The sequence below is a fragment of the Diorhabda sublineata genome, chromosome 6 (assembly GCF_026230105.1).
Source record: "Diorhabda sublineata isolate icDioSubl1.1 chromosome 6, icDioSubl1.1, whole genome shotgun sequence".
Classification (NCBI taxonomy): domain Eukaryota; kingdom Metazoa; phylum Arthropoda; class Insecta; order Coleoptera; family Chrysomelidae; genus Diorhabda; species Diorhabda sublineata.
Window position 1 is genome coordinate 22,499,213 of NC_079479.1, and position 24,427 is coordinate 22,523,639.

At 33.5% G+C, this 24,427-nt stretch overlaps 1 protein-coding gene across 1 annotated transcript in view; it reads right to left on the reverse strand.

The window, feature by feature from the left end:
• LOC130445512 (alpha-1,3-mannosyl-glycoprotein 4-beta-N-acetylglucosaminyltransferase B) overlaps window positions 1-24,427 on the reverse strand; it is a 64,022-nt gene that overhangs the window by 38,817 nt on the left and 778 nt on the right. Inside the window, exon 2 of the mRNA XM_056781168.1 lies at window positions 17,292-17,534. Within this exon, the coding sequence (XP_056637146.1) occupies window positions 17,292-17,534 (243 nt within the window). The remainder of the gene's footprint in view (window positions 1-17,291; window positions 17,535-24,427) is intronic.

A 24,427-nucleotide genomic window follows, 5' to 3' on the forward strand; every position in this document is an offset into this window, starting at 1 on the left:
GACATGATGTTAAATCTCAAACAAGTGCATATTAGCAAAGTTGTACGAATGAAAGTTGATTCCCAAACACCTGGCTTTTTGTTCACTACTGAATCTTTTTCTGGATGAGCATACTGGGAAGCAACGCCGATACTTAAAAGAGGAAAAACCATACAAGATGTAAAAAATATCTCAATTAACCAGCTACCAAACATAAATAAGATTGGTGATAGCAAGAAAAAGCACTTAAGATCCATGATTCCGTATCTACAAAATCATAATCACAAATAGTTTTACAGTAATTTAAGTAATGTATTGGCACTTAGCCCATTTCCCAAATGTTTTACTTTTTTGAACAATTATTTTGAAATTGTTATTTTTTTCCGTTGTTTGTGACGTAGCAGTTTGGTATTATGGTGTAAAAAGTATTTTTTTTATATCTCTATTTAACAATTTTGGCACTTGACCTCTTTGTTACTTCTACTCCTCAATTAGGAGAGTTGTAGATGTTCTGGCATATTAACTAAAATAAGACTTAATTCTTATCTCTAGCTTAAAGTCCACCTCAACAGATTGGAAAGTTTGTCCTTGGGATTTGTGGATCTAACGGGAAACTGGTGATGCTGCATCATAATGCATCCCAGTTGTCCTCCATCAGTCAAGAGTTATCCTTGGCATATGTACTTTTTCGACGGATTGTTCACCTGTATGGCTTTATTACATGATTGCCCAGATTTGTTACCATGAGTCTTACACCATTGCATAGTCCTTCTGATAGGTCTAAATTACACAACATTTTTTCAAATTTTAGTTCGGGTGGTGTAAGTTTGAAATAAAAACTTGTATAAAAACCCTTGCCGATAATTTTGATTGACCTACCATAGGCGTAGATACCTCATTCTATAAATTTATTTTCTTACAAATACTATAATAATATAATAATAACATGATCAACACAATTTTTCCAACGCTTTTGGCGGTCTGCTGCTAGAACTTTCTTTAAGAGTTCTACAACCTCCCTACTCAGTTCTGGAGATTGATTACATTTTCGTAATTTTCGCAATTTCGTAATTCTGACTTTACGTTAACCCTATAGGGTTAATATGGGCAATACTAAAAAGGTAGTCTGAGAAGAGTATAACCCTGTTCTTTGCACAGCTTGTCAATGTAATACATTTCCTCTAACTTTAGACCTTTAATAACAGTGAGCAATTCTTTATTTGTTGGGCCTTGTTTACGAGCGCTGACAGGAATAGGAAAAATTTTTTCAGACATAAATGCTAAAATTTGAGGTTTGTTATTAATACTATTTGGTATCTTAAGGAGTTGCCGCGTATGGTAAGGTAAGGTATGGTATCCACGTGGACTGACGATTTGTTACATTTTATACGGCAAGTGAACATAATTTTTCATTTCTTAATTGGTATGAGTGTCATGCGTATTTATGAAATATTGATTAATCCTCACATAACTGTCTTCTGCAATTGATATTGGATGAACTGTAAGAGTAACGAGCATTGCTCTGTTTTTCATCCCTTCATAATTTACGTTGTCTAAGCTTCATCAATAAGATTGTTGCTTGATATAATACGTGCATATTTTCTTCTAGTTTGAAAGTTTTATAAACGGACCATAAGGAGCATCGCTTGATAGAGATATTCAAACGCCACCTTTTTCTTTTTATTTTACTTCCAATTAAGTTATAATTGACTTTGACGTATTAGCATCACATTGTTAATATTAATTAAATCATTATATTGAGTAAGCAGATAATAATCTTCAATATTTGTACCTATAAAAAGACAAGCCGGAGTTTAAGGTCCTACCTTCATATTGTATATCAATTTAAGGATATATTAAATTCATATATATGTACATATATTAATCACGTAATTAATGAATAAATATTTACATCACACTATTTAGTTATCTATTTGTTGTTCCCGCCTTTTTCCATTCATTATTTTTACATCCATCTAACCGCTTCCGTTCTATTCTCACATAATTGAAAATATGTGTTTAAATTAATTTTCAAAACATTTAGTACATTAAGGTGGGTTAAAGAAAGATAATTCATGTTGTTCAACATAGTATGAAAGTAAAATAAATGATAACTATTTGAGTTGGAATCCAACACTTAATTATTACAGTGAAACCTGGTTAAGTGGGACCTGAATAAGTGAGAAACCTCTATTATTGAGAGTTTGCAATGAGGTCCCGGTTCTTTTTCATTTAATTACCTCTGTTAATGGGACTTTTTGAACCTTGTTAAATGAGCTCTGAATTCTAATACTTTTCCCATACTTACCTCTATAATTAATTAATCTGTAGCTCAATTATCTGTATAAGTGAGACAAATTAATTATGTTTCAACACATCTTGACATGCTTGTTTACATTTCGCGCCGTCTTTCGCGCATGCTTTGTTTGTCAGTACTATCTCAAGTTTTGACCTAAGAACAAGGGAAAAAATATCCAAACGTAAATATAAAACGTTATCAGTATCTGAAAAATTACAACTTTTATCAGATTATGATGGTGGAAAGTCGCGCGATGAACTGTGTAGGGAGAATAACATACCAAAGTCAACCCAGTGTGGAATTATTGATAATAACGAGAAAATTCGGTCTCAGTGTATTGATGGAAAAGAAAAACTCAAACGAATACGAGCAGCAGAGTACCCTGAAGTTAAAAAGTGCCTCTGTACATGGATAAAGCAGGTACGTTTTCATAACATTCCAATAAGCGGACCCATGATTAAAGAGAAAGCTCAAGAATTTGCAAGGGCAATTCTGTGGACAATATCGAACGTAATGAGTGGATTAAAAACCTTCCAGCTTTATTACACGATTATTCCCCTGATGATGCATTTAACGCCGATGAAGCGGGCTTTTTCTACAAGTGTCTATCCGATAAAACATTTACGTTGAAAGATCAGCCTTGCCATGGTGGTAAAGTGAGTAAAGATCGAGTCACACAAGATGCTTCAAGTGTATTAAAACGTTGCCTGTTAATTATCAAAACAATAAAAAGAGCTGGATGATTTCTGAATCATTTGCAGATTGGTTAAAAAAAGTGGGCGAAGCTGTGAGTGCCTAAAAACGGCTCACAACAATATGCCCAAATTAGACTATATAACATTATTGTACTTACCCGCCAATACCACTAGTAAATTGCAGCCCATGGATTAGGGTATTATCAACTTAAGGTTTACTACAGGAAGGAAGTTGTTCAGTATGTTCTTAAATCTATTAAAGAGGATAAAAGCCCAGAAATCAATATCCTCCAGGCCATGAGATTTGCAAGAAAAGCTTGGTTTTCTGTTAGCAAAATCACAATTAGTCATTGCTTCAAAAAAACTGGATTCAAAGTGACGAATGCATCTGAACCTGAGAACCTACAAGAGGACATGCGAGATTTGTGCAACGTTTCCAGAATAGGATAGAATATTCACCACATGTAGGAATGACTTAAATGAGCAGCAGGCGACTTTTCAGGATTTCGTTTCTATGGATGATAATGTACTCATTTCAGAGGAGCTCAATGATGATGACATAGTTGCTATATATTCTTCTTTCGACACAGAAGAAGAAGAAGAAGACTGCGAAGAGACTCCAGTGAAAATTTCAAAGCGTAAGGCAATGGAAGCTTTAGAAACTTTACACAAGTATTTCCAAATGTCAAATATTGATAATTCTAATATTTTTGATCAAATTTATTCTATCGAGAAACTAGTAGTCAAGTACAATCAAACATAACCGATTACTTTAACTCCTAACCTATTTTTATCGACGTAATACATTATGTATGTACATTCATACCTACATTAAATTTATAACACCAAAAATACGCATTTTTATTAACATTTCCACCTCTAAATATGGAATAACGGCACATTTCGATCTCTGTAAATGAGGGCCTATGTAAATAAGACAAATATAATTTTAAACCTGCTTAATTGGAAAACTGGATTTTTGGAAAGCCTCAATAATTGACTTGGTCCCTTAAGATCCCAATTAACCAGGTTTCACTGTATAATAACATGAGTTGTTTAATTCTTAATATTTTCAAGACTATCTACATTACTTTCGACTCTGGCAGTTACAGTCATCCCACTTTTTAAACTTTCTAAAACGAGTGGGATTAACAGATCAGCTGTGAACACTGTCCTTTGGGTCGCAGTATCCTTAATATCTACATACACACATACAACTATTCACTAAAACACTATTTATTCAGATTCACTGTTTACTTTTCACTATTTCGTTCTATTTACTACGACATCCAATACTTTACTGACTTCATCGCTTATAAGCAAAAGTATATTTATACAAAAAGGATTTCTGGATAATTCTGTTCTAGGATGTAGATAAACAAAAAGGATTTCGTAGGAATTGATTTTATATAATATAACCAAATCGCTACTGTGTATAAAAACATATGAATAGCTTTTCTGGGAGTTTCCACATCCTCAAAAGTTTAGACTCTATAAACATAACAGAACAGGACAGGCTTTACGATCTACGTCAATGGATTAGTTCGTAACAATATGTAATCACACACTATAAATTGAATTAGATCATTATGCATTTCTCTATAGTTAAACGATATGCTTGGAGGGATTCTAGATTTCTTTTCAAATTTTTTTATTATTTATTTTCCTTTAATTAACAATTAGAATAAGTTTTTTCCTCAAAGTAATTGTTAAAACTTTTTATTATTTCAACCCAATTCTCCCATCGTATTTCCATGTTTTTTTTTGTACAAATATACAGTTAGTATAGCTGTTAATAGAAAATTTTATACGCAGTATGAACAATCACTTTCATGATATAAAAATGAAGAAGTAGACGTAATGTAGAACAGGTCAGACAGTAACATAATCATTATATTGAAATAATACATTACGTATACAACATAATTCCATTTAACAATTAACATAACAGAGAACATCATTAATATAGTTGTTTCGAGCATCAAGCCACTTTTAATATGAGAACCAATCCACAAGTAATTGGTTTTTTTATTCCAATATAATAATACTCGCATATGAAAAGTGTAACAGTTAAATACTATAAAATAGAAACAAGCACGTTTGATTATCTAATAACTCAATTATATAAGTTCTAAAATAAGATTTGTTATTAAAAAAAGTATCAAATGATTAGAATTTCAATAACGGATACTAAAGTTATAGAAAAACTTTAGACTTAAATTGGATAACGATTTGCACTAGAATTAAAAGACAATGAAAAACCTGCCAGTGATTAAATATATCAAAGATGAAAATAGTAATGAAAGATAATCACATGAGAAGAAATGATATACAAGAACAAAAAAATTATAGATGCCATTATGTCAAAAAAGAGAAGGCAGCTGGAAATATAATAGAAATACGAGGTCTGGCTATTAAATAACGAGATAGCGCGCCTAGATGGTGCCCTGGACGGGTGGGGTGAAAAACGAGTAGTGCGTTGGGTTAGGTCTAGATATCTTGTCTATGCACGTCCCAAAACACGTTTCCGTCACTTTATAGTATTTGTGCAATTGCGGTTTGAAACGAACGTGTTTTTTCCTCGTGCCGAAAACCATGACAGGAGCAACGTATTGATCTCAAATTTCTCGTTAAATTGAAAAAAATTCCGACTGAGTGTTGCTATAAATTGTTACAAGGGACCTATGGGGCCACTCTCTATCTCGTACGTGAGTTTTTGAGTGGTGTAAGCACTTTAGTGATGGCCGAGAGCGCCCAGGTCGCCCTATGACTATTTCAACTTCGGAAACAGTGACCAAAATCAACCAAATTGTTCGTGCAGATCGTCGAATGAGCATCCGGATGATTGCCGAGGCTGTAAATGCCGATAAAGAAACGGTTAGAAAATATTCAGACGAGGAATTACACATGACAGTCTGTGCGAAGTTGGAACCAAAAGCTCAGATTTCCTTAGGTTAGAAAAAGACTCGATTTGAGTCGATGGAAGCGGTAAAGCAGAGCTCCTAAAAGCACTCACCAAAGAAGACTTTTAGCACTGCTTCGATCAATGGAAAAAACGTATGGAAAGGTGTGTGTGGCGAGGGGAGGGGAATATATCGAATATCGAATGTAGAATAATTCTTTTCGTAACCAGTCTTGTTATTTAAAAGCCAGACCTCGTATTGTAGATAGAAGAGTAGCAAATACTGACTACTATTATATAATACAGTATGGAATACAAAAAATCTGCCAATATACAGGGTGTTTTCTAATTCATGCGACAAAATTTAGGACGTGATTGCTCGTACGTTTCTAATAGCAAAATTTCCTCAGCCTACCCTTTTCCGAGATATCACCTTTTAAATGTAGTGACTAATATTGAGTTTTTATTTATAAATTTCAGTAAAGCTAGAAACTTGAATTTATGTGATTTTCGTGCACATGCAAAAGACTACATCTTTGCTATCGACTATGGGTGTCGTGTAGATGTGATTGTTTGATTCAAGATAAACCCATAAACAGTAAACACAAGGATTTAACTCTGTAGTAGGAGGCCCTCCTCGACCAATCCGACGGTTGGGATATGTGGCACCTAAATGTTCCCTAGCAATCCGACTGAAATGTACCGGAACACCATCGTGCATGAACCACTTGTTTTGTCTGATATTGAATACGACGTCTTCAAGTAGTTCAGGGAGATCATTTTCGAGGAAACTGATGTAATAAATTCCATTTAATGGCTGAGGGAGAAAATGTGGTCCAATTAAGTTATTCCCTACAATACTTATCAAAGGAAAATAAACTTGTTTCCAGTAAAAATGATGTACCTCTACCAACTAACCTCTTGAAACTAATATTTCGTAAATACCGAAAAGCAACTGCTGTATCTACATGTAAATGAGGATGAATAACGAGATACTAATTCTACAAGTAAAGACCAATTATTATAAAAAGAACAAAAGCTTTCCAGTATATGATTTAAGAATGTACAATTGAATAAACATATACTGAATACAAACTACATCGAGTTTCTAAATTAATCCTTCTAATGAAAAATTTTCCACTTCAAAAACTGAATGCCGAGAGAAGAAAGTATTAAATTCTTACCCATAATAATGTTCAATAATCATTGTTCTGCACGAAAATCCTTTACGTCAAACAAATACTTCATTTTTTATATTAATCCTAACTATTTAACACTTACAACGGCCCTTAAATTGTCGTATTACGTAAGTCTAAGATCCCACCGCTTGATCTTGCAGGTATCTGTTTCTTTGATAAAATTAACTTTAAAGGAATCTTGAGAATGTGTGGAATGGATTAAGGATAGGTTGCCTTGTAAAAATTAGCCGCAATTACCTGTAATTAATTTTAATGTAATTAATATACTAATATGACTTGCAGCTATTTGTTTTTTCAGTCAATCTTACAGAATTTGAAGGAAAATGATGTCAAAAATTAAAATAAAAATGTTTGCCAGCTCTCAGTCGACTGCAGCATTAGGGTGTTAATTAACTGCATTGACCGGTTTTTTCTTAAAATTTTTATGCAAAAGTTTTATATACATTGAACATGAAAGTCCATGGTTGCCAGTTGTACAATGGCCTCAAGCAGAGGTTGCCATGTTTTTTGAAAGCACTCCAGGTAAGTGGAAGCGCAAAAGAAAAGATGGACGCATAGTTACGTGCGATGAATAAGGGCAAAGTATGGCAGCTGCGACACTTATACAGTTTACGTGCAGTTTAGACGTTTCATAGTTTACAAAAGGTGAGCACGCCATTTTGTCTCGTTTACGAAACGTGAACATTTTCGAACGTTTTCAATTTATTAAAGATTGTTTCGAGTTTATATTTGTGCTTTCTGGAAATGAAGACGTATTTTTTGTGCCACGAAGGAGAGAAATTGACTGATTTCAATAGTGAATCATTTAAAAAGTGTGAGTTTGTGTCGTTCTTTCGTAAAAAGGAGAACTATAAATACAGCGACATAACCTTTAATAGTGATATGATGGGAGCACATAGTTATCATCTATCATGTTACAAGAAATTTACCGTTTTAAAACAAATTATTGCCAAATGCAAACCGTAAGTACATAATTATTCTTAATTAATTCATTATTGTAATGTAAATATATTTCAGTCAATTTAGGAGCATTAACTCCATTTAGCTTAATGCAACGAGAAGCGTTTGCTCCATTTGCTCCAAAATTTTCTCAAGAATTAGCTGATTTTCGAATATCAACTCTAATAAATGTTTTTTAGTGCATTCCCACGAGTGAACAACTTGAAATTCTCAGCTTATTTTTTAAGCGTTTTTTCTCCCATGCTTCTGAGAGAGATGCGTTAGCAAAATGCAACTGAGCCAAATTGCCTTCAATCCAGAAGACTACGGTTGGTCAGTGAAGAAATTTAAAACCAACGTGGTTCATTGGCGAACCAATACCAATGACTGTCGAAGACATCTTGTTAGCATCGCAAGAATTTTCTTTAGACGATCAGCAACAAAATATAGAAGAAAGTATAGAAATAGACAATAGCTCTTATGATTCCGATGATATTGATAGTAACACAGACGGTGAAGAACAAAACTAAAAGATGTATTTAATACTAATATTTGCATTTAGAATAAGCCTAATGTCTGAAAAAAAACTTAACGAAAAGGATTTTTACTTTTTCGATAAAAAATAATATTGTTGAAATTAATAATAAAAGCAAATGAAGTTCTTAATGAAATAAAAACAAAAATCTAAGTATCCATAAACATAGAAAAAACTCCAAAACTTCTCTAACTATTTTGTAGAAAAATTTTTCAATGAAAAATGGGTCTTCACCCAAGCGCTGAAAATTCTCATTATGTCTAAAAATTTATGTTTAATAAATAATAAAACTTTCAACTTTATAATATTGTCAACAGCACGTAACAATGCATGCATCTTCTCTCTTGCGCTTCCACTTACCTGGAGCGAGAGTCGTTCACAAAAATCGTGGCAACCTCTGTTTGCGGCTATTGCGCAACTGGAAACCATGGTTTTTCATGTTCAATGTATATAAAACTTTAATTTTGCATAAAAATTTTAAGAAAAAACTGGTCAATGCAGTTAATTAACACCCTAATGCTGCGGTCGACTGCGAACTGGCAACCACTTTTATTTTGATTTGAGACATCATTTTTTTTCAAATGATGTAAGATTGACTGAAAAAACATATAGCTGCAAGTCATATTAGTATACTAATGACATTAAAATTAATTACAGGTTATTGCGGCTAATTTTTACAAGGCAACCTATCCTCAATCCATTCCATACATCCTCAAGATTCCTTTATAATTAATTTCATCAAAAAAACAGATACCTGCAAGATCAAGCGGTGGGATCTTAGACTATTACGTGATACGACAATTTAAGGGCCGTTGTAAGTGTTAAATAGTTAGGTGGGATCCTGCACTATAACGTTCGCCAGACCAAGTGTAAGAATGTACTTATGCGATAATTATCTTTTTATAGCATGATGGTATACGACTTCGACAAGTTTTCCCTAGGTCTAGGGAAATTGTGCACTATCTGGTATGGTGGTGTTTGAAATAACGCCATAAAACCTCAAATGTTTGAGAAATTTATCAAATTCTCTTAGTGGCTCTAAGGTTAATTACTCATTGAAGAGCACCTGTATACAAAAATAGTTTTCGAAGCTCTTGATTCCCGATGTTTCTTGAAAAAACCAGATGTTCGAAATGAGTATATAAGCAATCAGTCGCTTATCGCAATAGAACTTGTGCTTATAAAAATGTTTGTCCAAGGCTTAGATAGAGAAAGTAATGAGTTTCTTCAACTGGAGCTGAAATTCCCGTGCATAAGTTAAGCAAAACTTAAGAAAAAAATGTTCGTTGAACCTTAAACACCAAAATTTCAAAAAGATGAAAAGTTTGAAACTACACTTTTAAGAATAGAGAAAAGAGCATAAAATGCAATCAGAAATATATGTAGCCTAGGAAGAAAGCCTACATAAATCCAATTGAAGAATTTCTCCCATAATAATCTCATAAGGCATTAAAATGGTTCTATATAATCTAATGGGGATTCGCGTGATTATTGTGAAAATTTATGATACTCTTGAAAAATATTTTTCGTCCGTAAGCATACATTATTCAAAAATTGAGGATTTTGTCGCATTTCGTGTGTTGACCATTTTGGAAATTCTTCTAAGAGGAACTGAATCACTGAATTTAAACTTGTATGAAAGTTTGATTTTTTACCAAGCTGGTGGCGTCTCAAGGCGTAGTTTGGACCCTCAGAGAGAATATGTTTCACTGTCAGTTTCGTTTGGCAATGTTGGCAGTTTAGCAAAAGAGATCCTGATAACTATGTATGCCATATTTCGTCTGGATAAATAAAACTTAGGGGATCCATAAACTGTTGGTTGAATGTCACTTAGAGCCGAGGTAACTTGATTCCAATGACTTTTCGGTGTTACGATTTAGATTTTTTATGTATGTTTTAAAATCTCCAGAAATTTGGAGGTTAGTCAAGGAGTGAGTGAAAAGAGTGGCTTTTTTGCAAGATAATCGGCTCTTTCATTACCTATAATACCAGCGTGGGCAGGGACCCACATAATAGTTATGAAAGTATTTCGATTACTCGATAGTTCATTAAGGTTATGTATATCTTGGACTAAAGGAAGTCGGGTGTACGCATTTTTTATGGAATTTATAGCAGATAAGGAGTCTGTGCATATTGCTAAGCATAAATTTGTATTCTGTTGCGCATGTTTAAACGCTTGTAATATTGCAAATAGTTCACCAATGTAAACACTAAAGAAAGAGAAGATTTTATAGGATCCGATGTGGTTTTCTAGTGATTTTATAGAGCATCTAACTCCAACTTCGGTCTTTGGGGCATCCGTATAGAGGATGTATAGAGTGGTAGGAAGATGTGTTGATATCTAGTTAGCCTAGACCAGTTCCATGCATAAACAAAATATTGCGTCACCATAGTAACGAACAATAACTTATTAGAAGTGTCAGTGTAAAGTTTCACGTCAAAAAAGTAAACCAGAGTTACGCAATAAATTAAAATAAAAAACTGTCCACCAAAATTGTGAAAATCGAAAAATTGGATTATCGAGCCATCATCAAGTACCTGTATTTAAAAGGGTTAAGAGGTAAGCAGAAGATATGCTTAATACCCTTGGAGATCAATGTCCTTCGTATGCGACCGTAGAAAATTGGATTGCAAGCTTCAAAAGAGGTAAATTTTCCATTGGAGATGATGACTGATCGGAAAGGCCAGTTTCTGTGTCAGTCCTCGAAAATATCGATGCAGTTCATGACATGATTTTATCAGACCGTCGAATTGGGCTAAAATGGATATCTGAAGCACTAAATATTTTATACGAACGCGTTCAACATATAGTCACGTCAATTTGGACATGAGAAAAATTGCTGCAAAATGGATCCCCAAAAGTTTGATTGTTGACCAAAAGCGTGCAAGGGTAGAAGCATCGCGTTCGATCTGTGCTCGATTTAAAAACGATGTAGACTTCTTAAACCGAATTGTTACTATGGATGAGACTTGGTTACATTTCTAGGCTCCAGAAACAAAGCAACTATCGATGGAATTACGACACTCTGGTTCTTCAAGACCTAAGAAGTTTCGAGTCCAAAAATCTGCTGGAAAATTTCTTGCTTCAGTTTTTTGGGATTGCCATGGAGTAATCATGATTGATTTTTTGGATAAGTGTAGAACAATAACTGGAGATTACTATTCGACATTACTGAGAAAAGACGCGGAAAGCTATCCAAAGTTGTTTTTGTAGGACAACGCCCCTGCACACAAATCTCATGTTACCATGCAAAAAATTCGTGATTTAGGGTTTGAATTACTAGAACGCCCCCCTTAATCACCAGATTTGGCTCCATCCGACTATCGTCTCTTTTCTCAACTGAAAAAAGTTTAAAAAGTCGTAAATTTTCTTCCGACGAGAAGGTAATAAAAGCTGTGGAGGTCTGGTTTGCAGAGCAAGAAGAAACATTTTTTTCTGAAAGGTCTAAAGACGTTGCAGGTTCGCTGTAATAAATGTATCCAATTGAGAGGAGAATATGTTGAGTAATAAAATATTTTGACATTGAAATTTTGTTTGGTTCTATAGTAGGCTAAGAATTTTTCAATATATCCTCGTATATTCGATAGTAGTACTGGTCTAGTATGGGATAATTTTGCACTTTTGGTTAAGGTTTGGACTAGCAAAGGGAGAGGACGTGCGATTAAATTAAGTGGAAGATTGTGATGTTGGGATGATATTAAAGGTTATAAAAGCTTTCAGAGGAGCTAGGCCAGAATGCACCTAAACATAGTCAGATAGCAGTATTGTGTATCGAGTTGAGAGTTTTCAGATGGGTTTTATTTGGAGTCATGTAGATGAAGCTACCATAGTCGAGTTTAGAGCGAATTAGTGCTCTATATATTTGCAGCAGAGAAGTTTCTTCTGCACTCCAATGATAATGAAAAAGAGGTTTAATAATATCAAGCCTTCTAAGACATATTCATTTAGTTTCTTGAATGTGCTGTTTCCAGGAGTGTCTAGTATCGAATATTAGGCATAGGATTTTGCAGTTATCAACGACTGGTAGCAAGGAGTTGTAGATTGATAATTTAAGGGTGGAGGAGGAATAATATTACGTTTTACATCTTCACTGTTTTCCACTCAATTTATTAAAAAAACTATAAATTATGGTGTTTATTTTTTTTTCAGTAGCTATTGATTTTGAGAAAAAATTTAAGAATAAAATGTTTTTAATAAAACAATGAAAAAAATTGATATGAAATATAACTCAGGGTTGCTTAGGATAGGTCTATATCCATAGTTAGTCCTTTGCGAGTGCCCGAAAATCACATAATTTCAAGTTTCTAGTTTTACTGTAATTTAGAAATAAAAACTCAATTTTAGTTACCACGTTTCAAAGGTGATATCTCGAGAAAGGGTGGCCTGAGGAAATTTTGTTAAAGAAAAGACCCATTTTATTTTCATACGAGTAATCACCTCCTGAATTTTGTCGCACACACGCTGTATTAGGAGAAAGATATTATCACAAGAAAGGAGATAAAAATGATTGCAATAATTATCAGGGTATAATAACTTTACTGGGTATTATATCAAAAGTATATGAACGGGTATTAGAAAAAATGACTGATAAGATAAATAGAACGGAAATTACAAGAAATTCAAAGCAGATTCGATAATTGAATCAGCTGACGAATCAATTCTAATTAGAGCCTATATTAAAAAAATCAAAATTATGTCAGAACTGATAGCATGCAGTTAAGTTATTTTACAGTCAATTAACATTAAAATTAATAGGGAGTTTGGGGTCCACTTCTATGTAACATCGTAATCAAATAGAAGAACAAAAATTGTATGTTGGCTACAGGAACCTAGTCCTAAAATAGTCCAACGTCATGCTGTTTGGCATAAAGAGAAAAGAACTTTTTAAAAATCTACGAGTATAGAATAATGAATAACAAAAAAAAGAAAATTGATCAAAATAAAACTTGACATTGATAGTAGAGGAAATTAACGGATGAGTCTGATCAGATATACACGAGAACAAGTATCAATTTTAAATACACCATAAGCAAAATACAAGCAGTCAAAGTGATAAGTATATGAAAAGAACATATAAGTAAGAGGCCAAAAGCTAAACTGGTACTAGAAAAAATTGGAACAGCAAAATTGAAATTGGTACAACGCAGTCGAATGAAGAAAGAGAGGCAAGTCAAGATACAAGAAAAATCTCACAGAAACATCACCAACCATTACCAAGAAAATTTCCTCAGACAGAAAACAAACAAGGACGTAAGCGGCAACATTAAAAATTGAATGCCTTATAACTTACGGGTAGAAAGAAGCTGAGTTAGTTGTCATATTCATCGCGGTACATCTTGTTATTCAATACACGTCTGCACAAACAGCATTATTAGTTCTGCAAAAAAAGGTCACGGGGTAAACCTAATTCTGTAATTATATGTGGCAGTCAATATACGTGCTGTGAATTCTCGAATATAGTGGACTCGGGGGCAATGAAATTGTCAACAACTTGAACAAACATAAAGCCATTCGATTGCAGACATGGCCCGAACCTGTAGTGGAAATCCCTTATTAGTGAATCTTGAGCTTTGGAAAAGAGAAAAAACAAAGAATTATTTATCCAATAATATGGCTGTAGTGGAGCAAAAAAGCTGGGTAAAGCTACTGGAACAGATGACATTCCCACAGAGGCTATAAAGCTGTTCGAAGACGAGAAAATTGACATGTTGGTAAACCTTTTCAAAGACATCTATAGCACAGGTCACATTCCAAACAATTGGCTCTACTCAACTTTTATAATCATTCCTAAGACATCAAAAGTGGTAAAATATAAAGATCATCGACTAATTAGTTCAATGAATTATATGCTCAAGCTATTCCTCCATATCCTTTCAAACAAGGATGTTCAGATAGTTAGAAGAACTAAGTGGAGTGACACAGTTTGGTTTCAAAAGCGGTATGGGTACCTACTAAGCAGTTTTCTGCTAAATACCTCTACTGGAACTAGAAAGCATGGGTTAGACTGAATCAGACAATCAACACAGAAGACTTCAAAGTTTTAAGAGGGATACGCCAGGGGTGTTTTTTGTCTCCTGTGCTGTTCAACCTCTATGTAGAGAATGTCTTTGCTGAGGCTCTTAAGGGCTCTGATTATGGCTTTAAAGTTAATGGATAATCGCAGACAACGTTCTCGAGATGCAATTATTACTAGATAAAACAAATAATATTGGGAGATATTATGGCTTGAAAATAAATACAACAAAAACAAAGTGCATGGCAATAAGTAGAAATACAATTTTAAGTGCCCAACTGCATATAGATAACATGCCTATCGAGCAAGTGAAGACGTTTAAATATCTGGGGATAACTATAAATGAGAAATGGGACCCTCAGCAGGAAATTAAATGCCGCATTGAACACGCAAGACAGGCATTCAGTAAATTTAAACCGATGTTATGTAACCGTAATTTCTCCTTTGACCTTCGGTATAGAATGGTCAAATGTTATGTGTGGTCAATTTTACTGTACGGCATTGCAACAAGGACATTAAAGATATCGTACATCAATAAACTAGAAGCTTTCGAAATGTGTACCCTTCGAAGAATATTGCATATACCATAGACAGAAAGAATGAAGAACGAGGATGTGCTAAGAAGAGAGGAGACTGAGAGAGAATTGCTCAACTTGATCAAGATACGAAAGGTTGAGTACTTGGGTCACGTTCTTAGAGGAGAAAGATATACAATACTCCAATTGATGATACAAAGAAAGATCGAAGGAAAGAGAGGCATAGGCGAAAACAAATATCATGGGTACGCGTTATAAAATAATGGACTGGTATAAATAACACCGCTGAGCTGTATCATGCCACTATAAATAGATGTCTGACCATAAGATAATCGCCAACGCACTGTAGGTGCAAAGCAGTAGAAGAAGTGGAACAAAAACTTAAAAGGTGAGATAAGACTCTCAGACTGTGAGACAGAATTACTGTATTTGAAGCAAAGACTCTAGTAGGTTCTAATCACGACACGAGGAAGTCAGTTATTACAGATACGATATAGGGAAGGCCCCTATCAGGACTGTATATTGTGTGGAATAGAGAAGGAAACTGCGATGTACATCCTCTGCAACTGTCAAGCTATTGTCAACAAACGGTAAATCCTAAGTTCGATCTAGTGAAAGAGCTTTGAAATGAGCAACGCCTAGAGGATTATCTGGTTTACCATATTCCAGCATGGCGACTAAAAGGACCATGGATAGATTAACTTGTCCGCTACAAACAACAATGCCTTCTCATTCTTAGTATGAGTGTTGTTCATTCATTTGAATGCTCTGATTAATTTTACATTATCATCAACTTGAAGTGGGTAATTTTGAAGTTTTCAAGATTTTTTTCTTTTTTTCTTCGAGTCATATTTCTAAAAATTACCTCCTCAACTAAAACTACTCCTGTCATAGGCATTTATCATTAGACTTCTGTCACAATTTGAGCAAGTTGCGAAATTTTGTTTGGATTGGTAGCATAGCACATGTAGATCCCTGCAGTCTACACAATCCTAATAATCAAGATTCGTAAAGCAGAAATTGCTCACAAATAAATAAAAAAAACAAATTGTCGGCTCAAATCGCAAAACCTTTTATAATAGCCCCAAAGGTCCCAGTAAACACGATTAAAAAATTTAATAAAAGACTCGATAGAAATAGTGGCCACATATCAAATTTCGATAAAATAATAGGGAAAAAATAGTTCAAGTGAATTAACATGGAGTACAATTAGTTTTAAACAAAATGGTAGTCTGGATCTGCAAGGTTCTCTTTTAGACTCTCAACTTGTGTGTGTGACAGATAGAACAAGAAATGCTTTATTGTCAAAACATTGTCACAATTTCTAGACAAAACCTTGTAAAAACTAAAAAACAAACATAAAAATAACTAAATAAAGATACAAATAAAATAAAATTTCAATACACAGAAGAAAACCACAATGAATAATAAAATTATAGGTAATAGTAATAGGTAATAATTAGTATATAAGTCATATATAATTCCAAAAATTAAACCAGTATGCAGCATGCCCGAAATTAAATATTATTATTAGAAAAGTCGTTTACAGAAGGCACTTTACAGTAAATATGCCCTCAAATGATTACAAAAAGCGGGAAAAGGTGATATCGTTTGATTTCAATTGGCAAGTGATTGTACATTTTTTTACATTGTAAATATTGAGCCCTCAACTAAGTCTGAACGCATTCCTAAGTGGATAGCCGTGCAACAATCTTTCTAAAATTGGAGAAGCGTGTTTACGAATTAGGCAAACGGATTCAAAGATCAATAAGGAAGGAAAAATCAGAATGTTTAATCTTTTAAAGTCCCGGCAATGAGCTCTGCTGTTCTGTCCGAATAAATATCTAAAAGCTCTTTTTAATAGTTTGAAGATTCGCTTAAATTGCGCCTCACGTACCACAGAAGTGAAGGGCATATCGGAGATGAAACTCAATAAGTGCATAATAAACTGTTAAGAAGTTGGGGGTGGATAATTTTAAAACGGATTATTTTGAGACATTACGAATTTTTCCATAAGATGCGTTCAGAAATTATCTTAATGGTATCAAGATGTTGATATAGGAAAAAAAAGTTACCTACATGGTTTACGACAAAATCATTCAATTAAATGTAATAATGATAATGTTCTAAAAGCCTCAAAACGAAGAATGATAGTGAGAAAAGTTCTCTCAATATAAAATACATATTTCTTACCTGGATTGAGGCCATTGGCTGCAAATAATCCAGACATATTCTTAATCATTTGTTTTATATCTGGACGTGATTCTATTTGTATCAACGAGTTGTTAGAACTGTTTTCTGCGTTGTATAATTGATCGAAATGCTGTGTCAGTTCTTGTAAATCTTCTTGCCTCGATCTATACATCGCATCTAAATATTGAATTCTAACTTGGAGTTCGGCCAATCGTTGAACTAAGATTTCCTCCGAAGTCATATCTGTAAAATGAAGATAAGGTACAATGAAGTAGCCTAGATTCGAAACGGGCTAAATTCATTTAAACTCATTCGTTCAAATTCACAGAAAACTAAAAAAAAACTTTTACGGAATTTGACTCGCGAACAAAGATAAAGTTAACTGAACTTTATATTTATGTAGTAATCAAACGCAACATTTGTGATTATGTTTTCTTGGGTAAATTTACATGAAATATGTTTTAGCTATCTAAGTAAGTGGAAAGAAACTAAACTAATAAATCAAAGGTTAAATTTAGGGCCTTATTAAAGTCATAGCTTTCGTTTTCATCATTATCCGCATTCATCTCGTGGCTTTCTAGAACGTATCATTTCTTCCAAAGATTTTTGTAAAATAATACTTAAGTATTCACATCCTTAAGTTTAATATTTTTCGATTGAGTTCCTACTAAATTCTATTCGTATGTACCAGAGAGTAATAAATCTCAACATTTTAATAAAACTGTTGATGACACAGTGAAATTAGTTAGTAGTACGCTTGGGAAATTTACGATTTAGAAAATTATTAAAGAAGAGAAATGTGACGAGTTTGGAAGAGCACGAAAAGTTCCCGGAAAAAATAGAAAATCATTTGAAATACCGACTTTAGAAACAAATTTCCAACGGAAAACTTTTGCCAACATCCAAGTGGTTGAACAAAAAATTAAAAGAATTGTCTAAATTCAAAGAATGTCAAGTGCCATCCTGATTCTGCGTACTGTTTTCTGTGTACTCTTCACAAAGAGAAATTTGTGTAGATTCAGATGACGATTAGGATCTTGAATATTTTCCTCTTTTATTAATACGACTTTAAAATGAAAACGGATTCCCTAACATCACTCCAAGACAGATATGCCAAAGATACGGCCCGCGGGCCGCTTCCGGTTCTTGGGCCGTATCAATAAGACCCACGATCGCAATGTGTCACAAAGAGAAGAATCATGTTTTCTACAGCTTTTAGACTTCATTCGATTCCTCTACGGATGTATATGTAAATACTCGTACTCTACGTATGTTTATAAGTAATTTCAAGGACATCGCGTGCTTAGACAAGCTAGAGATAAAAACAGTACCGCCATCTCTTAGCAGCAAGCGGAAATATCCTATTATTATTGTTGAGAAAGATAGAATCTTCCACGCGCTTCGAGTCTAGACTAGAATCTTCCTTAAGCATTTAAAACGAGTGCGACAGTGCGATGTGAGTCAGTTGAGACGAGTAATCGAAGTGATACGGTTGGAGAAGGATTTTAATTGTACTGCGAAGCAGTGATTGTGAAGGTAAAGTTGATAGTGGGTGCAGAGTTTTTCAATCTAAATGATAAATTGCATATTTTTTCATAGAATGGAAAGGTGAACCACTGTGTTTGATTTGTAATCGAACTGTTGCTGTTTGTAAGGAATTTAATTTGAAGAGACACTATGATAAGAATCATGAGTCAAAATTCGATTGTTACATTGAAAGATAAGAATTGACAAATTTTCATCTTCAAAATCTAAACTTCAAGGTCAACAATCGATGTTTGCCAAAGCTAATACAGAGAGCGAAGATGCCCTGAAATCAAGTTTTATTAGAAATGCGAAAACCTTTCACTGGTGATGATTTTATTAAAGACTGTATGTTGAAAGTTTCCGATGCTTCATTTCCATTTCAAAAGTGAATAATTCAAAATATTTCGCTTTCAAGAAACACTGTTGCTTCAAGAATAAATAATTTGGTTCTGCAACTGAAGAAGCAGATTAAGGAATTTACCAACTGTTGGTACAGTTCAACTTGCTTTTTTTATACGAGGTATTAACAGTAACTTTGAAATAACTGAAAAACTATTAAAGTGCGTTCCATTGACATGCACTAGAACAGCAAATGATATTTTTTTGCAATTGAGCATTTGATAGCAGAATATGATCTCGACTGGAATATACTACGCAGTACAACTACGGATGACACTCTTGTCATGGCTGGCAAACATTCGGGCGTAACTAAATTAAAACAGAAAACATCAGGGAATTTTGTAGGATTTCACTGTATCATTCATCAGGAATCATTGGCATCCAACCATTTAAAAATGGACCATGTCATGCAATCTATAATTAAAATTTTAAATTTTATTAGGAGCAGAGAAGTAAATCACCGAAAATTCAGGCAATTTTTACAAGATTTGGAAGGAAAGTTTTCTGATGTCCCTTATTTCACCGAATTTCGTTGGCTTAGTCGAGGAGTAGTTTTAGAAAGGTTTTTTGCATTACGTGATCCTATTCAAGCTTACAAGTTAGAAAAAGGCAAACCAATTAATTATGACAATGATTGGTGGATTGATTGTGCCTTTTTGGTAGATATTTGACTGATCCGAATATAAAGTTACAGAGTAAAAATCTGATTGCCACTCAAATGTATCCATATATTAAAGCCTTTGAAACAAAGTTAAGGCTGTGAGAAAATCAGGTGAAAAATCAAAATTTAGACCATTTCCCTTCTGCAAAATTTGATTACGGAATTCAACAATCGTTTTGAGGACTTTCACAAAATGAATGAAATGGAATTCTCATTTTTCAATAACCCATTCAATTTTGCAGCTTCACTGGCACCAATTCATTTGCAAATGGAGTTGATAGATTTTCAATCGGACAGTATTTTGAAAGAAAAATTTTATGAGATTAACGCTCTTGAATTTTATACAAAATATTTCAAGAGTTTGGATAATTACCCGGAATTAAAAACTCATGCAGCACGCATTCTCTACATGTTTGGTAGCACCTATTTGTGTGAGCAGATGTTTTCCGTCATGAAAATAAATTAGAACAAACAACGCACAAGACTTACGAATGATCTACAATCAATTCTTAAAATAACTACAACAAATATGATACCAATGACATCAATGAGTTTGTCAAAAACAAGAGAAGTCAGGTATCTGGATCCTCGGGCTCAATATAATTACCTACCATCTTAAAACTTTGATATGATTTTCAACAACCGTATATTATATACTTATATAATTTAATAAATAAAATGTGATAATAATTCAGTTCATTTTTTTTTATTTTCAATCTGGTCCACCTACGAATTCAAAATTTAATATATGACCCTCTGTAATATTAAGTTTGACACCTATGCTCTAAAATAAGATCTGGGTAGCATTCCCAGATTTTCTGAAAACGTACAGAATTTGAACTCGATTTTCTCCTTTTCTTTGTAATGTTTCTTGTATCCTCCAAGTATCTTCTTTGATATTTTTTTCATAAAACTTTCATAGAAAACAAAATATTAAAAAGTAGTAAAGAAGAAGATGCTTCTTTTATATCTTCTCTGAGGTTATTCATTGAATTATTTCCATATAATAGTTAAGATAATTATAACAGTTGACTCGAGCATAATATTATGTAATGTAATAATATTTGTTTTACATATTTTTCGAGTTTACTGGATGTTTCGTTTTGGTACAATGATTAAGATAGACATACTAATTGCTAAAGTAATCTTATTATTATCAAATACTTTCAGAATATGTACACATTATACCGGTATACCGAAAACAATGAATCCATTATATATTTTTCCGATTTTGTCAAAAATATTGAGGAGCAAAATACAGGGTGATTCATGAAGAATTTTATATAGTTCAAGTACCTCGGGGAGGATATCATGTGGCTACTAAAAAGTGTCAACTCCTCTTCTTTATCTCTATCGTTCGAATTTTTAACTTTTTTCCTGATACAGTATACTACTATCAAGTAATGACGTATTCATTTGAACACATGTTAAAAATTTCAAGTATTATCACTAAAATGATAAACTGTATCGAGTTACAACAACGACAAATACTAAACATAAAAAAACAGTACTTAATAACAATAAATAACCATCGTTGGTCGATGATTATTAATCCTTGTACACAATTCCAACTTGGATTTCATCTCCAGAATGTAGTCGCTGAACCTTTGAATCTGACATGGTTACAAAATATTTTTTGTAAGATTCTACTCACTTTTGATTGAGTGATATAATTTCTTGACTTACTTGTCTAGTGCTTATTGTAGGCTTCCTAGTAACAGCGTCAATAATGTCATCCTCCTACGCTCCATCTACACTCATCACGGATTATTATTTTTGACAATATAAAAGACAAATTTGTTAAAGCGTATTATATTGAAATTTAATGAAAGAATTATGGGATGGTCAAAAACTTTTGAACGGTAGTATAGGTATAAAATGTTATGATATAAAATATAAATATAAAATATATCGTCAGAGCAAGACAAAATTTCCTATTTTTTTTTATACACTACCGTCAAAAGTTGTTGCCCACCCCATAATTCATTGATAAAATTTCAAAATAATACACTTCAACAAATTTTTTTCTTTCATATTTTCAACTTAAGGTCAACACGGTGTCTTACAAACCGAAAATAATAGTGTCCGTTATTTATTTACTTTATACAAGCATATTTTTTCGGTGATTACGACAAGTTAAAACTTGCAAGTAGATTTATTTATTATTTTTTAACTGTGAATTATTTCTCTGGTGTTTATGATTGTAGTTTAGTCCCAGCTAGCACTGTGAAATGCAAGAACGTGGTGTGATTTATACTTTTTGGACCAAGACATCTTTTTGTGAAGTTCGTATAGGAATTTGGCGATAGAATACGTACAGGACGGTCTCGAAAACCATTATCTCTGAAGATAAATGTATTGTATTGATCAGTAAACGTGATCAAGGACTCACGGGCCCAGAGATAGCATCTCAGATCAATGGATCTACCTTTGAGTACATCTACAGTGAAATGGAGATGAAGAGAAGCGTGAGGTTGCAGTTAGATGAACAATATATAAATTGGTCGCCTTGAAGAGGGTCTAAGAGAAGAGTGTTTACGCACAGGAAGAACGGATGTTAGATCCATGTGTACTGCTGACTGTAAAACACAGCAGAGTATCGGTGAAGATTTGGGGATGTTTTGGAAGAAGGGCAACTGGTAATAATTGAAGAGATTCTCAAGATAGGAGACTGGGTATAAAAAATTAATATTAAAGAAAATTTATCTTCTAGCATGACAATGATCTCAAGCATTCCTGGAAGCTGTGCAAAGAGTAATTTGGATGATGTACAGAAAATAATGATGAACTAGTAGTGTATGTTTCATAACAGTTTTTCGTCTATAACTCCGCTCGTTCCTCGTATCACGACAATTACAAGTCGTCTATTATTTTCGAAATCATATCGTGGGCTTAGTACAACAACCAGGTACCTTGACTTTTTCGGGAAATAATGTTACATTTGTAACGCTATGATTCAGTCCTTTCTAATGCCATAACTAGATAAGTCGTACGACATTTCAATAATTGGTGGCGCTAAATATGTTTAGAAATAGGTATCTCTTAAATCAAAATATTTCTCACTAAATCCAGTTATCTAGTTGTTCAATTAACATATTGTGACTAACCTAATTACATGTTTTAATGTGCGGTTTAAAATTTGTAAAAAATAGGAGTTATAGGAGCAAAAGGTTATTAGAAGCAACCCTTAAAAGCCCCAATGTTTGCTCTCGTAAGTAGTTTCTTGTTTTATACTTGTGAGTTGAGAGAAAAGTTACTACTATTGAGACATCAATTCATATAGTTTTTTTGTTTTATAGATTTTAAATTCCAATTTTGCCACCGGACACCCTATATGAACTGCAAAAACATCGGCGTTGAAGAATAGGAGGAAACTTATCAATTACATCTTTTGGTAAAGGATGAAGCTAGGCGAGAGAAGAAAAATGATAGGGAACGGGCACAACAAAATCACAACTATGTTATTTGCAATTTTGATTTGCAGCAAGTTCTATTGGCACCAACAGGATTGTTTTATTTGGACGGAGACAAATGGAAAAAGGGCCAGTTGTGAAATAGCAACATGTTAGTACAAATATTTTCAGTCATTTCCTACAGAAATTAATCACATATCGTATTTCAGTGATTGATGCAAAGGACAAAATTTGGTTGCACCAATGCTTTTGTCTGCCTTAAAAAACCTAACCACATTTAAATACCATAAATAGTTCGTGGTTGTCGGTCATAGCGAAATGCAATGTGACTCTTCATTCCGCTATAACCATCGAGCAGCAGAGAGTCGGAAAAGTAAACTGTACTGGAAAGCTTATGCCGATAGTAATGACTTGAATATTCGAAAAGACGATAAGGTAAGCTGGCAAAATATGTTGGCTGAGCTTTTCTATAGAGCGTCCGTCCATTCTCTATAAGATTTAAAGAACACTTTGAAGGAGAGTTTAGAACCCTTGACTGTATCAAAGAAAGAGGAATAATATCAATTTTCGACTGGCCGAAAAAAAGTGTTTGTGTGGAAATCATTACCCATTGCCCTCTTTTTACATCTGTCCCTCCAGCAATATATTTTATGAGAATATTACAAAGAGAATACCAAAAATAAGAAATCTATAAACTCACGTGGTCAAGAACTTGAAGAGTCGGGATCTGCGAATGACTAGTTTTCTTTTTTTTTCAACGATATTCATTGAGAATTCAAAACTCAGGCTGTGTGTTGATGTAAGTTGGTTTCCATTTATTTTGATAATTTTTTATAGATAAAAGTTATAAGAGTTTGTTTTTGTAATATCAAATATTTAATAGTGAATAAGGCATTAACCTTATTAATAATTAGGTAAGTAATAAAAACGCCGGGAAGAAATTCTTATTAATCTAAAAATTATTGTTTATTTAATAAACAAATAAAATAATTGAGTACCCATTATTAAAAAAGAGGCAAAAATTAACAATCGTCAAAAATATTGATTCTTTTCAACAGGATTTCCTACAAAAATAATGTTTCTAGTTACCAAGTAGTTGTATGATATATAGAATCTGTCGTCCATCCGTCCGATAA